This window comes from Rana temporaria, chromosome 7 (assembly GCF_905171775.1).
Source record: "Rana temporaria chromosome 7, aRanTem1.1, whole genome shotgun sequence".
Classification (NCBI taxonomy): Eukaryota; Metazoa; Chordata; class Amphibia; order Anura; family Ranidae; genus Rana; species Rana temporaria.
In genome coordinates, this window is record NC_053495.1 from 167,663,614 (window position 1) to 167,677,749 (window position 14,136).

The 14,136-nt window shown below is 42.4% G+C and overlaps 1 protein-coding gene across 1 annotated transcript in view; it reads left to right on the forward strand.

Annotated features, from left to right (window-relative positions):
• The window catches only part of LOC120945855 (tenascin-R-like), a 736,249-nt gene that overhangs the window by 695,044 nt on the left and 27,069 nt on the right, over positions 1-14,136 (forward strand). Inside the window, exons 19-23 of the mRNA XM_040360372.1 lie at positions 742-874; positions 4,838-4,989; positions 7,168-7,264; positions 13,450-13,611; positions 13,926-14,089. Of these exons, the coding sequence (XP_040216306.1) occupies positions 742-874; positions 4,838-4,989; positions 7,168-7,264; positions 13,450-13,611; positions 13,926-14,089 (708 nt within the window). The remainder of the gene's footprint in view (positions 1-741; positions 875-4,837; positions 4,990-7,167; positions 7,265-13,449; positions 13,612-13,925; positions 14,090-14,136) is intronic.

Here is a 14,136-nt window from a genome sequence, read left to right on the forward strand (position 1 = left end):
GCTGGCCGCTAGGTGGCGCTTCGGTCGGTTGAGATACGCAAATTCCCGAACCTACGCCTGGCCGACGCAGTAAAGTTACGCCGTTTACGTTGGGCTTTTCCCGGCGTATAGTTGCCCCTGCTATATGGTGGCATAAGTGCGACGTAACAATGTTAAGTATGGCCGTCGTTCCCGCGTCGAAATTTGAAAAAGTTACGTCGTTTGCATAAGTCGTTCTTGAATGGGGCTGGACGTAATTTACGTTCACGTCAAAACCAATGACGTCCTTGCGGCGTACTTTGGAGCAATGCACACTGGGAAATTCCACAGACGGCGCATGCGCCGTTCGGGAAAAACGTCAATTACGTCGGGTCACAGTACATTTACATAAAACACGCCCCCCTGATCCAAATTTGAATTAGGCAGGCTTACGCTGGCCGATTTACGCTACGCCGCCGCAACTTACAGAGCAAGTGCTTTGAGAATGCAGCACTTGCCCGTGTAAGTTGCGGAGGCGTAACGTAAATCAGATACGTTACGCCCGCACAATTTTACGCGGATGTACGAGAATCTGGGCCCATGTTTCAGTGAAAACATGAGAAAACAACTCAAAAAGATGTGCATGTTTGGCATTGCTGTTTTCTACACTCCTTCCTGCTTAATATTCTACCTCTCAGATCACTCAGGACTATGGTTTCATGTCTAGATTTGGTCCTTGATGAATATGCATTAAATGATAACATTTATCTGCCTGCCTGTTAGGAGCTGATTGTGGATGCAGAGGACACATGGATCCGACTGGAGGGTCTGCTTGAGAGTACAGAATACAATGTCACTTTACTATCAGTACTGGATGGAGAACGAAGTGCTGTCACTCACGCCGTCTTCACTACAGGTCAGTGTTCCTCAATGACACCGGGAATTCATCATTCCTCTAACATATGCTTGTACTACAGAGCTGTCAACTCTGTTGTGAGGGACATTCCCTGAGGACAGCTCTGGTTAAACAGCGTGCAGTTAATCAGCTCCGCAGTCATTTTCAGGTATCCCGTAAGAAATGACTTCTAGAGAATGATTGCAGGCTGATGGTGGAGGCTAGTCTCATTTTCTATTATCCCTATTATTTACCTTGGTTTTAATCATCAGTTCTGCACTGCACATCAAATACCTTTCATAACATCAAGGCACATCTTAGAAGAGTATCATAGCGAATATATAATCCTTTTCCATTTCGTATTACATTTTCATGTGAAGGTGATCAAATTAATATGCGTATAATCTTCACACATATGTACAGAGAGGCAGACATATTTACTTTTTACATTAATAGTTATTTTTCCTACTTAGTAGTGCTAAATCTACCTCTTATGTGTGAGTAGATGTATTGCCTTCAGAGCTTGTGGTTATCCATGCCAGCACTTTTAATTTAAGGAACTCTCACTTAAAGCGGAAGTAAACCCATCGATTTAAGAGTTTTAAAAAACAGTTACATTCCCGGCATGCCGGGAATGCTAACTGCACATTGGTTGTGCTCTCAACCAAATTATCAAACCATCCAATGGCTGGTGTCATAACTGATCACATGTGCAGCACTGTGGCAGTTGAAGATTAAACAGAGGCAAAGATGGCAGCTTCCTTGGCTGAAAACGATAGGAGGGTTTACTTACACTTTAATTTTTCTTTTCAGTAAATTGACACCTGGAGTACACGACTAATAGTTGTCCTATAGACAGATTCTCCCACCTGAGCTGTGGATCTCTGCAGCTCCTCCAGAGTTACCAAGAGCCTCTTGGCTGCTTCTCTGATTAATGTTCTCCTTACCTGGCCTGTCAGTTTAGGTGGATTCTCTTGTGCCATTCTCTTTCTATATTTGGTGGATAGAACAGTGCTCTGTGAGATGTTCAAAGCTTGGGATATTTTTTTATAACCTAACCCTGCTTTAAACTTTTCCACAATGCTATCCCTGACCTGTCTGATGTGTTCCTTGGCCTTCATAATGCTGTTTGTTCACTAAGGTTCTCCAACAAACCTCTGAGGGCTTCACAGAACAGCTGTATTTATACTGAGATTAAATTACACACAGGTGGACTTTATTTACTAATTAGGTGACTTCTGAAGACAATTGGTTCCACTAGATTTTAGTTAGGGGTATCAGAGTAAAGGGGGCTGAATACAAATGCACAGCACACTTTTCAGATATTTATTTATAAAAAAAATTGAAGACCATTTATCATTGTCCTTCCACTTCACAATTATGTGCCACTTTGTGTTGGTCTATGGCATAAAATCGCAGTAAAATACATTTACGTTTTTGGTTGTAACATGACAAAATGTGGAAAATTTCAAGGGGTGTAAATACTTTTTCAAGGCACTGTAAGTAGCTATCAAGAAAGGAAGGGAAAGACCCTCCAAGAAGGCCACTACTGCAGAACACTACGGTTAATTTTAATAAATGTATTTATAGAAAAAACACACCATGATATTTAGGTACAAGAAACAGACTAAGGGGCAGATCCACGTAGCGCGGCGCATTCCTCCGTCGGGCGTAGCGTATCTCTGATACACTACGCCGCCGTAACTTACAGCTTTTTTTTGTATCCTCAAAGAATTAGAGCCGTAAGTTACGGCGGCGTAGTGTAACTTTGGCGGTGTAAGGGCGCGCAATTCAAATGGATGTGATGGGGGCGTGTTTTATGTAAATACGTCTTGACCCGACGTAAATTACGGTTTTTTTTTTCAACTGCGCATGCGTCGTCCGTGGGGGTATCCCAGTGCGCATGCTCGAAATTAAACCGGAACAAGCCAATATTCGCAAAGCCCTATTCGTGAACGACTTACGCAAACAACGTAACATTTTCAAAATTCGACACGGGAACGACGGCCATACTTAACATAGGATACGCCTCATATAGCAGGGGTAACTAAAAGCCGAAAAAAGCCTTACGGAAACGACGTAAAAAAATACGCCGGCCGGATGTACGTTCGTGGATCGCCGTATCTAGCTAATTTGCATACTCGACGCGGAATTCGATGGAAACGCCACCTAGCGGCCAGCGTAAATATGCACCTACGATCCGACGGCGTACTAAGAGGTACGCCTGTCGGATCGAGCCCAGATTCAGTCATATCTTGCTTTGTGGATACAAAACACAGATACGACGGTGCATTTTTAAAATTATGCGGCGTATCCATAGATACGCCAGCGTAATTCATTTGTGGATCTGGCCCTAAGTATATACCTTTCAGAGTATTTAAAAAAGACAACGTTGTCTTTTTTAAATACTCTGAAAGGTATATATTTAGTCTGTTTCTTGTACCTAAATATCATGGTGTGTTTTTTCTATAAAAAATCTCATTAAAATTAACCATAGTATCCTGCAGTAGTGACCTTCTTGGAGGGTCTTTCCCTTCCTTTCTTAATATATGCATTTTTCTGGTCGCATGGACTGCGCCTTGTGGTAATTACTACGAGGCGAAAGGTTAAGATATCAACTATACTTTGGAATTTGAATAAGTCACACAAGTAACAATAGCTAGCTATAGAGTGAATGCTAAAAATGAGTTCCCTGCACTTTTGCTTTGCTCTGGCAACGTCTATTCTTAGTAGACATGTGCATTTGTTTTCGTCCAAATGCAATTTCGTCCGAATTTCGATTTTTTTTTTAACAAACGAAAACGAATGCGTAGAATCCGGAATCCAAAAGATCCGACATAAAAAAATGCTTTATTTTCGTTTTCGTTGCGACAACAGTTTGATAAAGATAGGAGATTAGACACAACGCTGACAATAGCGATCTGTGTCTATCAAACCTGTGGTCGAATGTGCCTAACCTTAACGCTATTAGTCCAAGATTATTCTACATAGAGAGGAAAGATTTGACATAGAGAGAAAAGATTCAACATTATAGAGACAGTGTTGGGGTAGACCATTCAACATGAACGACGAAGATTCGACGAAGCAGCGAAAAACATACAAACGTTGAATCTGTCATTGAAGGCTTATGGTGTCTGTCGAAAGTTCTAAGAAGATTCGACAAGCAGCTAAACTGTACGACGCCGCAATCATACATTTTCGGTCAAATGCTCTGCCCATAGACTATAGAAGAATTCAAATGTTAGTTGTCTAGTAATAATAATCCATGAATATAATTATTACTAGTGTCATACAACATTAGAAGTCTTCTATAGCTTGTAGGCGGAACATTCGACCGGAAATGTATGATTGCGGCGTCGTACAGTTTAGCTGCTCCGTCGAATCTTCTTAGAACATTCGACAGACACCATAAGCCTTCAATGACAGATTCGACCTTAATTAATTCGGATTTTCGGACAAATGCATTTTTATAACGAAACAAAATAAATTAAAACTAATTTCGGGAGTAACTAAATAAATAAATTTTTCTGTCGAAAACGAAATTCCGAAACGAAATATTTCTGTGTGCACATGTCTAATTCTTAGCACTGCTTTTAACCTAATAGGTTAAAAAAAATTACAGTTAAATTACAAAATAAAGGCCAGAAAAAGAAGAAAAACTAGAATAAATAAAATTAAAAAGAAGGTTCTGCTGGTTATCAAAGAGCTATTTGCTATCTATCTCTTCTGTACTTTTTATTGCTTACTACACTGGCATATGGCAGGGGAATCATTTCATTGTGCTGTCAATGTCCACTTTAGTTATAATTAATCTAGCCTCTGAACAACTAGGACACCTGTCAGCCTAGCTATAATGACACCCTGGTTAAAAATTGTATTTATTTCTACAATGTGCAAGACAGTTGAGAAAAATGTAGGGGGGAAGTGTGGGGGGAATCTATTGACGTGCATCATGACTGCAGATTGTCTTCTCTCTCTGTTCAGGAGGAAGAGTGTTCGCCAATCCCCAGGACTGTGCTCAACATTTAATGAATGGAGACACTCAAAGCGGAGTATACACCATCTATATGAATGGCGATCAGTCTCTGAGTGCGCCTGTGTTCTGTGACATGACCACCGATGGAGGAGGCTGGATTGTGAGTCTTGTGAAGGAGAGAAGAGTATATTGTAAAATGCTACCATGGCCCTATTATCCATGCATGAGTGCAATCTGAGGCCAATGGTACTTGCAGAATATCCACAGATTATGAATCAGTGCATTTTGTGATCAAGACACACATCGTGACATTATTAACAATACATGCGAATGTCTTAATAATATGTTAAAACTGTCCAGTGAGCATTATATCTTATTCTCAAGCCCTGTACACACGGGCCAGAATCTCATCAGGAAAAAAACGTTGTTTTTTCTGACGAGATTCTTAGCAAGAATCTCTTGCCGCCCGAGTGTACAGACACTCCATTCAAAAGAACCGCGGTTATTTTAAATGGCAAGAACGCGGTGAAGTCATTGCGTATGACGAGCACCTATGCCTAGGTAGCTACCGCACATGCGTCAAAGTCATTTCGAGGATGCGCAGGTTTCCACGGCGACAGGTAAGTATACACACTCCCGGGTTTCTCGGCAGGAGAATCACGACGAGAAAATAGAGAGCAGGTTCTCTATTTTTAGGCAGTTTTCTTGACGAGAAACCTGAAAGCCTCGTACACATGCACGGTATACTCGTCAAGAAAGCACTCCCAGCAGTTTTCTTGCTGGTTCTTGCCGAGTAAACCGAGCGTGTGTACAAGGCTTAACAGTTAACGTGGTTCTAATGGAAGAAGATTTTTTTACCTTAATGCATTCTATGCATCAAAGTGTTACTAAACCCAGGGCCCTGAATTCACTATATCTGGTCTCCCACAGTACACAGAATATTGAAATTCAATTCGTTTAGTAAATATAAACTGCTGAATACCCTTTCTCATCAGCAGTATTGAGCAGTCTTGTGACTTCTATCAGTGTCTGGTTAAAGCTTGTAGGAGGAGTTTTCATTCTCCCCTGATTGTACTATGAGGCTGCAGGACCCCTGACCCTCTGTCTTGACAGTGCTGGTTTGCCCTGTGCTGATCACATGCACTCTTCCAAGGAACAAAAACAAAAAAACTCTCTAGCAAAACAGAACAAACTGAGCATGTGCAGCTTGCCCCCAAGGCCCTGTTCTATCAGCAGATAGATTGGGGACAGTTGAAGAGGGGGAGGATCAGAGAAGACAGGATCAAACAGCTTGTTTACACAATGCAGATGATAACTCCCTTAGGTTCCACAGTATATACAGTAAAGCAAGGATGCTTTACTGTATATACAGACTGATTTTACTGTTGTGGGCAAAACGAGCAGGATTCAAGCCTCAAAAACACTCAGAAATACTCCATTCCCAAGTGTTTCCGAGCCTTTCTGAGGATTTCCGAGTGTGGCTGAGCTGTCTCTGAGTATTTTCAAGTCTCCGGCGCCACCCCCACCTCTGGCCACATGCGGTATTGCATGCAATAGAAGTCAATGCAGAACAAATTATCTTTGTTTCCATTGACTTCTATGGGGAAACGTGCTTTGATATGCGAGTGCTTTGGATTACAAGCATTCTCCTGGAACGGATTATGCTCGGAATTCAAGGTTCCACTGTATACTGTTAGTATTACAATTCAGTTTTTTTTTTTGAGAATATTTTAGAAAACACAAGTGGTCTATAAATCTGCATTGCTCTCCTAAACCATACAGTATTAGAAGATGAACAGCTGGAGTCTTGTTGATTGTTACAGGCAATGTATATGCAGAGTCCTATGTGGAAGTTTTCTGTCCTTTAACTGTAGCAAGAGTCAAGAGTGTGAAAAAACAAGATGGCTGCACGTTGCTTGAGCTGCAGAGAGGCTTTGACGCCTTGAAGCACACTCAATGCCACTTGACTGTTCAGATAACTATGGGATTCAGGCAGACTGTCCAAATATTTTACTCTGCCAATACTCCCTTAATCATTTTCAGCTGATCTATGATGTAGAAAAATCAATCACCTCATCTACCCTTTAGCACTTTAGACACGCAATGCCTTATTTATATACCTGTCTGTTTCAGACAACTCATAGCAACCAATTTGATTCAAACCTGCACTGGAAAATGACAGTGGTAAATTCAAGTTTTGATTTGATTGGTTTCCATGAGTTGTCTAAGACAGATTTTTTCCTCAGACAGTGCCATAAATAAGGTCCATTTTTATTACCGCCTCAGATTTTACATTTAAAAAGCCTTCCATTTATATATCTGTATGTGTTCTCTTTAGGTATTCCAGAGACGTCAAAATGGGTTGACAGATTTCTTCCGTAAGTGGTCTGACTACCGAGTCGGCTTTGGAAACCTGGAAGATGAGTTTTGGCTTGGTAAGTCAATTATAATTGATGAGTGATAACTATTGCCTATAATTTTTGCGGCCAAAATGTTTTAAATTGCAGAGGACCTTATGATCAAATAATAAAAAAAAAATACTATCTGGAAAATATCAAATTTAAACCTGGGTGGCCTTATGTCTTTCTCTATGTGAATGTTACAAAAGCACAATTCCACAGACAGGCGGTCACCGGGTTAAAAACCAGATAGGGACTGTAGGTTTGTTCTTAAAGTGGAGGTTCACCCAAAAAATACTTTTTTAACATTACATTCAGCCGAGTTGTCCTAATGACAATCGCCTGTTTTTTTTTTTCGTACATACCGTATTTTCACCGCCGCTTCCGGGTATGTCGCTGCGGGACTGGGCGTTCCTATCTGATTGACAGTCTTCCGACCGTCGCATACTAGGCGTCACGACTTCCCGAAAGAAGCCGAACCAGACGCTCGGCTTCTTTCGGCAACTCGTGACGCGTAGTATGCGACGTTCAGAAGCCTGTCAATCAGATAGGAACGCCCAGTCCCGGAGAAGACATACTCAGAAGCGGCGGTGAAATACGGTATGTACGGGGAAAAAAAAACAGCCGATTGTCATTAGGACACGTTGTCCCATGACCCACACCCACTGTATTTATAAAGACTGATGCGCCCCCTTTTTTTTTACCATTCCAGCAGTTGTAATAACCCAGATAGCAAGCAATTGAGCTGCAAGTTTGAAAATAACTAAGCTTTTGCTAGACTTGCCAGGCTTCACCTAGGCTCCTCCTGAACTCTGGTGTGCCAAGATGAAGACCAGCCTGGGGGGAAGGACACCACACAGCCATCTGTCATGCTGAATCTGAGGTCTGTGTGCAGGGGAGAATTACACTGGGAAGATGGAAGGAGGGGGGCAAAGTGAGAAAATTAGGATGACAGTGTGCTAGAAGTGGGGAAAGAGAAGTGAGAGGTTGAGGGGAATATGTGCTAGGGGGAGGGGGGGGGGGGTTGAGGGGGGCAGAGGATTTGTGTATGGAGTAATTTGGGAAAGGTGTTTCTAGGAAGAGATGATTGGAGGGGGGGTTTGTGGAAGGGGAATTAGGGGGGAGCAATTTGATGATTGTGGGGAGGGGGAGTTGTGCAAGGAGGGGAAATTTGGGGAACAGTATTTGTGCTAGAAGAGGAAATTTGAAGGGGATATTTGGGAGGATTTGTGCTTATGAAAAAAATTGGGAGGGTTTGTGCTAGGAGAAGGAATTGGGTAATTTGTGTTGGGAGGGGAAATTTTTGCTAGTAGAAAGGAGTTGAAATGGAGTAGAAAGTGCTTTGTGTTAGGAAGGGAGATTTTTTTGCTGGGAATTTGAGTTAGTAAAGGGGGATTTGTGCTCATTGGGCATTTGGGGGGTGGGGGGATTTGTTCTAGGAGGGGATTTTTTTTGCAGAGCATTGGTTTTAGGAAGGTGGATTGGGGGGGGGGATTTGTGCTAGTGGGGATGATTGGGGGGATTTGTGCTGGAGGGGATTTGCACTCATGGGGAAATTTAGGGGGATTTGTGCTATGATGGGGATTTGTCCCGGGAAGGATTTGTATTTTGAGGAAAATTTTGAGGAGTAGAGGATTTCTTATAGAATGGGTGATTTTTCAGGGGGGGGTTGTGCTAGTAGGAGAGATTTGGGGAGAGATAGGATTGGAGCTGGGAGGGGGGATGGGTGTTAAACATTTGTGCTGGGGGGGGAATTTCAGCTGGGGGGAGGGGGTTTCACTGGGAGAAGGGGGAATTTTCGTTTGGGGAGAATTTTAGCTTGCAAAGGGGGTTAGCGTGCAGAGTAGTGCTTGAGGAATATTTTGCTGATGCAGAATGCTCATAAATCTGTGGGGGGGGGGGCACAGTTTGACTTATTTGCCCTGGGAGCTAGATGACCTTGTCCCGGCACTGAGTGCACTGTCCTAACATTGGGAACTGATCCATGTTCTGATGTGCAAAGAGGCTAGAGAAGAGATTGTGGAAGGGTTTTTGGTAGCTAGATACTAGTAGTTGATGATGCTGATGGGACACTCACCACTGAAGAGAGGGAATATGAAGTATATGGGTTATGCTTTGGGTCTATTTATTGTAGATGGATATATGTAGGGAGTAGTGATAAACTGATCAAATTGAATGCATTCTGTTAATTATCCAGCCCTATCCTGCTGCAATCCATTTTAAAGAATATTTGCACAATTGCCAGCTGGAAGAAAACTAGCATAGGGGTTCACCCCTATTTCTGCACGTTGTCCCATGACCCACACCCACTGTATTTATAAAGACTGATGCGCCCCCTTTTTTTTTTTTACCATTCCAGCAGTTGTAATAACCCAGATAGCAAGCAATTGAGCTGCAAGTTTGAAAATAACTAAGCTTTTGCTAGACTTGCCAGGCTTCACAAGTTTGTTGCACAATTATAGCAAGTATGCATTGCATGACTTCAGATCAACTTTCCTTGCAAACATTCTGCAAGTTCTGGTTGAGTTATTTTGTGCAATAGTTATCCCACCACAGGGGTCACTGTGACTTGCAAAGCTCCCATGCAAATGGGAGACTTCCCATGTAAATTTGCTACAAATTGGAAAAGTTTCAACTAGAACTTGTGCTTCAATGGCTCTGCAAGTATACAACTTGTCAGTATAAAAGGGGCAGCAATTTAACAGACTTACAATTCAACACTGCTACAAATTTATGGCAAGTTATCCTTGCTATCTGGGAAGTTCAAATATGGGAAAATTGTATCATGATAATAAATTGGCTTCCTAAGGCAATGCACCCAGGAATACAATATTAAAATAGGAGATCAATAGAAATGAATGGACTGGAGGTCAGTAAATAAGGAGCACAAGATCAAGTTAAACTTCCCCTCTTGACCTCCACATGCACAGCCATCTGGTCGGTGAGCACCTGTATGCTTTAAACTATTCCTGGCCAACATAGCCTGAACCCCTTAGGTTGACTGAGGTGCTATGGGCATGGCATCTGCCCCTGAGCATCATTACACTAATAGCCCATTTCATACCTCCTCAAGCCTTCTGTCAATGGTCTCCAGCAGCAGCTTCATTCAGCACCCATTTATTTCTAGAAACATTCCCATCTTAAGGTGGAGGAGAAGGAAGAGTCCACACAACAAAAGCCTTTAACTCTTAACTCACATTTGATTTACATATATACTGTACATGCATCGAGTCATCCCAAGAATGATGTCACATTCCTTAGTTGCACACAGAGAACAGCAGGGATGAAAACCATTCTGAGGAGCAGACTATACCTTAAGTCAGCCCTATATCCCTTACCAAAGGAATATTAGTAGTTCCATTCATCCTGTAGCTCTCTTTCCTTGCTTACCCACTAGGGCAGTGGTTCTCAACTTATGTCCTCAGGACCCACTAACAGGCCAGTTTTGCAAGATAACTGAAATACATCACAGGTGATATCATATGCTGCTCAGTGATTGCAGTATTCCAGTCTGCATCTCCTCAAGGTAATACCTAAAATCTGGCAAGTTAGTGGGTCCTGAGGACAGGATTTGAGAACCACTGCTCTAGGGGGAAGTTTCCAGAACCTAGCACTTCTAAGATTATATCTTTGCATATCTTTTTCCTTGCACTGCTTCACATGACCAGATTCCCAGGTATATTCCTGGAAGTCTATATATATATAGTCAGGGCTTTTTTTCAGGGGGAACTGAGTTCCACCACCTCTGGCTCAGACCCTTTGGTGCCTGCTCACCACAATCACTTGTAAACACAGAAGTCTGGTTTCTGTGTTTACAAGTGACAGCTCTGCACTCTGTGTGTAACCCCCCTGAACTCTGCAGTCTGCATGTAATGCAATCCTGGTATTTAATGCCCCGTTAAGACACTTGTACTGTTTTTTAAATCTGAACGGGGTCGTGGTTGAGTTCCTGCACCTATTTTCTAAGAAAAAAAGCTCTGTATATAGAACCCACTTACCCAAGTTGCCCCACACTGGCAGAAGCAGGACTGGCACTATCCCACTCCCTGTGGTACACCCCAATTAACTAACCTGGCGACCTCTGGCTACCTAGGCACTTACACTGCCTACTACGAGTGAAATACGGTGGGGTGGAGAAGGCTATGGACCATTTCTTGCTTCAGTGCCCCCTCAATATAGAAATCTATAAGTGGTGGGTGGGGCTCCTTTCCTTTTCTGCATGTGTTATGTGGGGTGGGCATACGGGGCTTTTCAGACACGTTTTCTAGTCAGTTTAGTAGTCCTTTACTACACGTGGAATGCATTGCATCAGGTTTCCACACTGAAAAAAGTCCTTCCTGTCGAGGTGGTGGTGTACAACAGTCTGAGTGAGGTTAAGAAAATTCTGAGTCTTGTGAAGGACAAGTGGCGACGGGAGGCCTGGACAAAGACGTGAAGAAATTTTAGGTCTTTGTAGCCACTGTCATTCGCTTTCTGTCCTTTTCCATGGAAAAAGTCTGCATGCATGGATTAAGGGGCAGATCCACGTACAGCCGCGCATCTCTCCGCCAGGCGCAGCGTATCTAAGATACACTACGCCGCCGTAACTTATTTTTTTTTCGAATCCTCAAAGAATTCACGCCGTAAGTTACGGCGGCGTAGTGTATCTTTGGCGGCGTAATGGCGCGGCATTCAAATCTCTGTGATGGGGGCGTGTTTTATGTAAACAACGTTTTTTTTAACTGCGCATGCGCCGTCCGTGGGGGTATCCCAGTGCGAATGCTCGAAATTAACCTGGAACAAGCCAATGCTCACAACGGTGACGTCATTCTACGCAAATCCCTATTCGCAAACGACTTACGCAAACAACGTAATAAATTCAAAATGCGAGGCGGGAACGACGGCCATACTTAACATTGAGTACGCCACCATATAGTAGCTTTAACTATACGCCGGAAAAAGCCAAACGCAAACGACGTAAAAAAATGCACCGGCTGTACGTTCGTGGATCGCCGTAACTAGCTAATTTGCATACTCGACGTGGAATTCGACGGAAACGCCACCTAGCGGCCGCCGAAAAATTTCATCTACGATCCGACGGCGTACTAAGAAGTACGCCTGTCTGATCGATCCGAGATGCCGTCGTATCTTGTTTTGTAGATACAAAACAAAGATACGACGCGCAAAATTTTAAATTACGCGGCGCATCAAGAGATACGCCGGCGTAATTCTTTTGTGGATCTGCCGATAAATGTTTTGCATAATTTAGTAGTTTACTGATAATAAAATGATGTTTCTTTGAAAATAGTTTGATTTATCAAGTGCATATTGTGACACCTGTGCAATATTAATTAGCAACAAGCTCTACCCCAAACTCACTCATCCATGTCTTTATGGACCTTGTTTTGTGCACTAGTCAAAATCATAGGGTGTGGGGTTGTTTATCAGGGGTTGGGCTTTGGCCCCTTAGCTTCAGTGAAGAATGGTCAAACATTACTATAGACACACTCCTAAACCTTGTGGACAGCCTTCCCAGAAGAGTTAAAGCTGTTATAGCAGCAAAGGGTGAGCCAACTCAATATTAAACCCTACGGGCTAAGACTGTAATGCCATTAAAGTTAATGTGCGTGTTATGTTCCAATACTTTTGACAATATAGTGTATTACCTTGAATGTAGTGCTGCTAGTGTCTGCTCCTGCTTCTCCACCACAACATCAACAGCAAGCTGTGCAGTGTCGGTACAAGGAGAGGCTGGCACCTTCCTAGCTGTTAAGGTGACAATAGATGATAACAGCAATGATGTGTCATAGTATTTGAGCGCGAAGGCCATTCTTCATTGACCTCAAGAATAGATTCCTCCAAAGTCATAAAAAATGATCTCTAGCCGAAGAATTAAGGAGGAAAGGTGTTCAGCGCTTGTGACAAAAGTCAGTCAGGTCCCACATCAGCTATAATTACTTTCTCCTCCTGAAAGGCAACAACAGCTAAGCGTAAGACAGCTGTTATTAATATGACTGTTCGGCAGAGAGGTGCTCCCTCACATCAAACCTAATAACAGTTATACAGTTTTATGATTCAGAGGATTTCAGGGAAAAATTTAATTTCTGCTATGATGCCTATTTTTTTGTGTGCTCTTTTAATAGATGCAATATGTGTGTACAAAATGCTACAGCAAAGGACACTTATGCAGAGATTTGTATCAAGTTTTGAAGGACAGCCTTTCACTGTCACTATTTCCACAGGTCTGGACACCCTTCACCAGGTGACGTCTCAGGGCCGCTACGAACTGAGAATTGACATGCGTGATGGACAGGAAGCTGTGTATGCTTATTATAACAAATTTTCTGTTGGCGATCCACGCAGCATGTATAAACTGAAAATTGGCGACTATAATGGAACTTCAGGTATAACCTATATTTTTTTCTACATTATAGTATCTCTATTTATGAAATCAAAAAGGAATGCCAATTGAGCAATAGCTGCCAATTAGAAACTTCCTTATAAACTGATGAAAGCTAAAACTGGATTAGTGGCTCTGTATAAATGCCGATCTCTGCTCTTTGATCTGAGTTTGTCTTGCATTACATGGTGTTTCATGTAGAAAGCCATAGCTTGATCATATAGAAAACAGTCATTTAAAGTACCGTATATGAAAAAAATACCATTGAATGTTAAATTATGTAACATATTGGCAAACTTTTTACTGTCCTTTCCTTAGGTGATTCCCTTACTTATCACCAAGGGCGCCCATTCTCTACCAAGGACAGAGACAATGATGTGGCTGTAACAAACTGTGCATCATCATATAAAGGAGCATGGTGGTATAAGAACTGTCACCGGACTAACCTGAATGGAAAGTATGGAGAGACAAGACACAGCCAGGTGAGAAGAGAGATAGCACACTTTGTGTTTTATAAATAATCATTTTA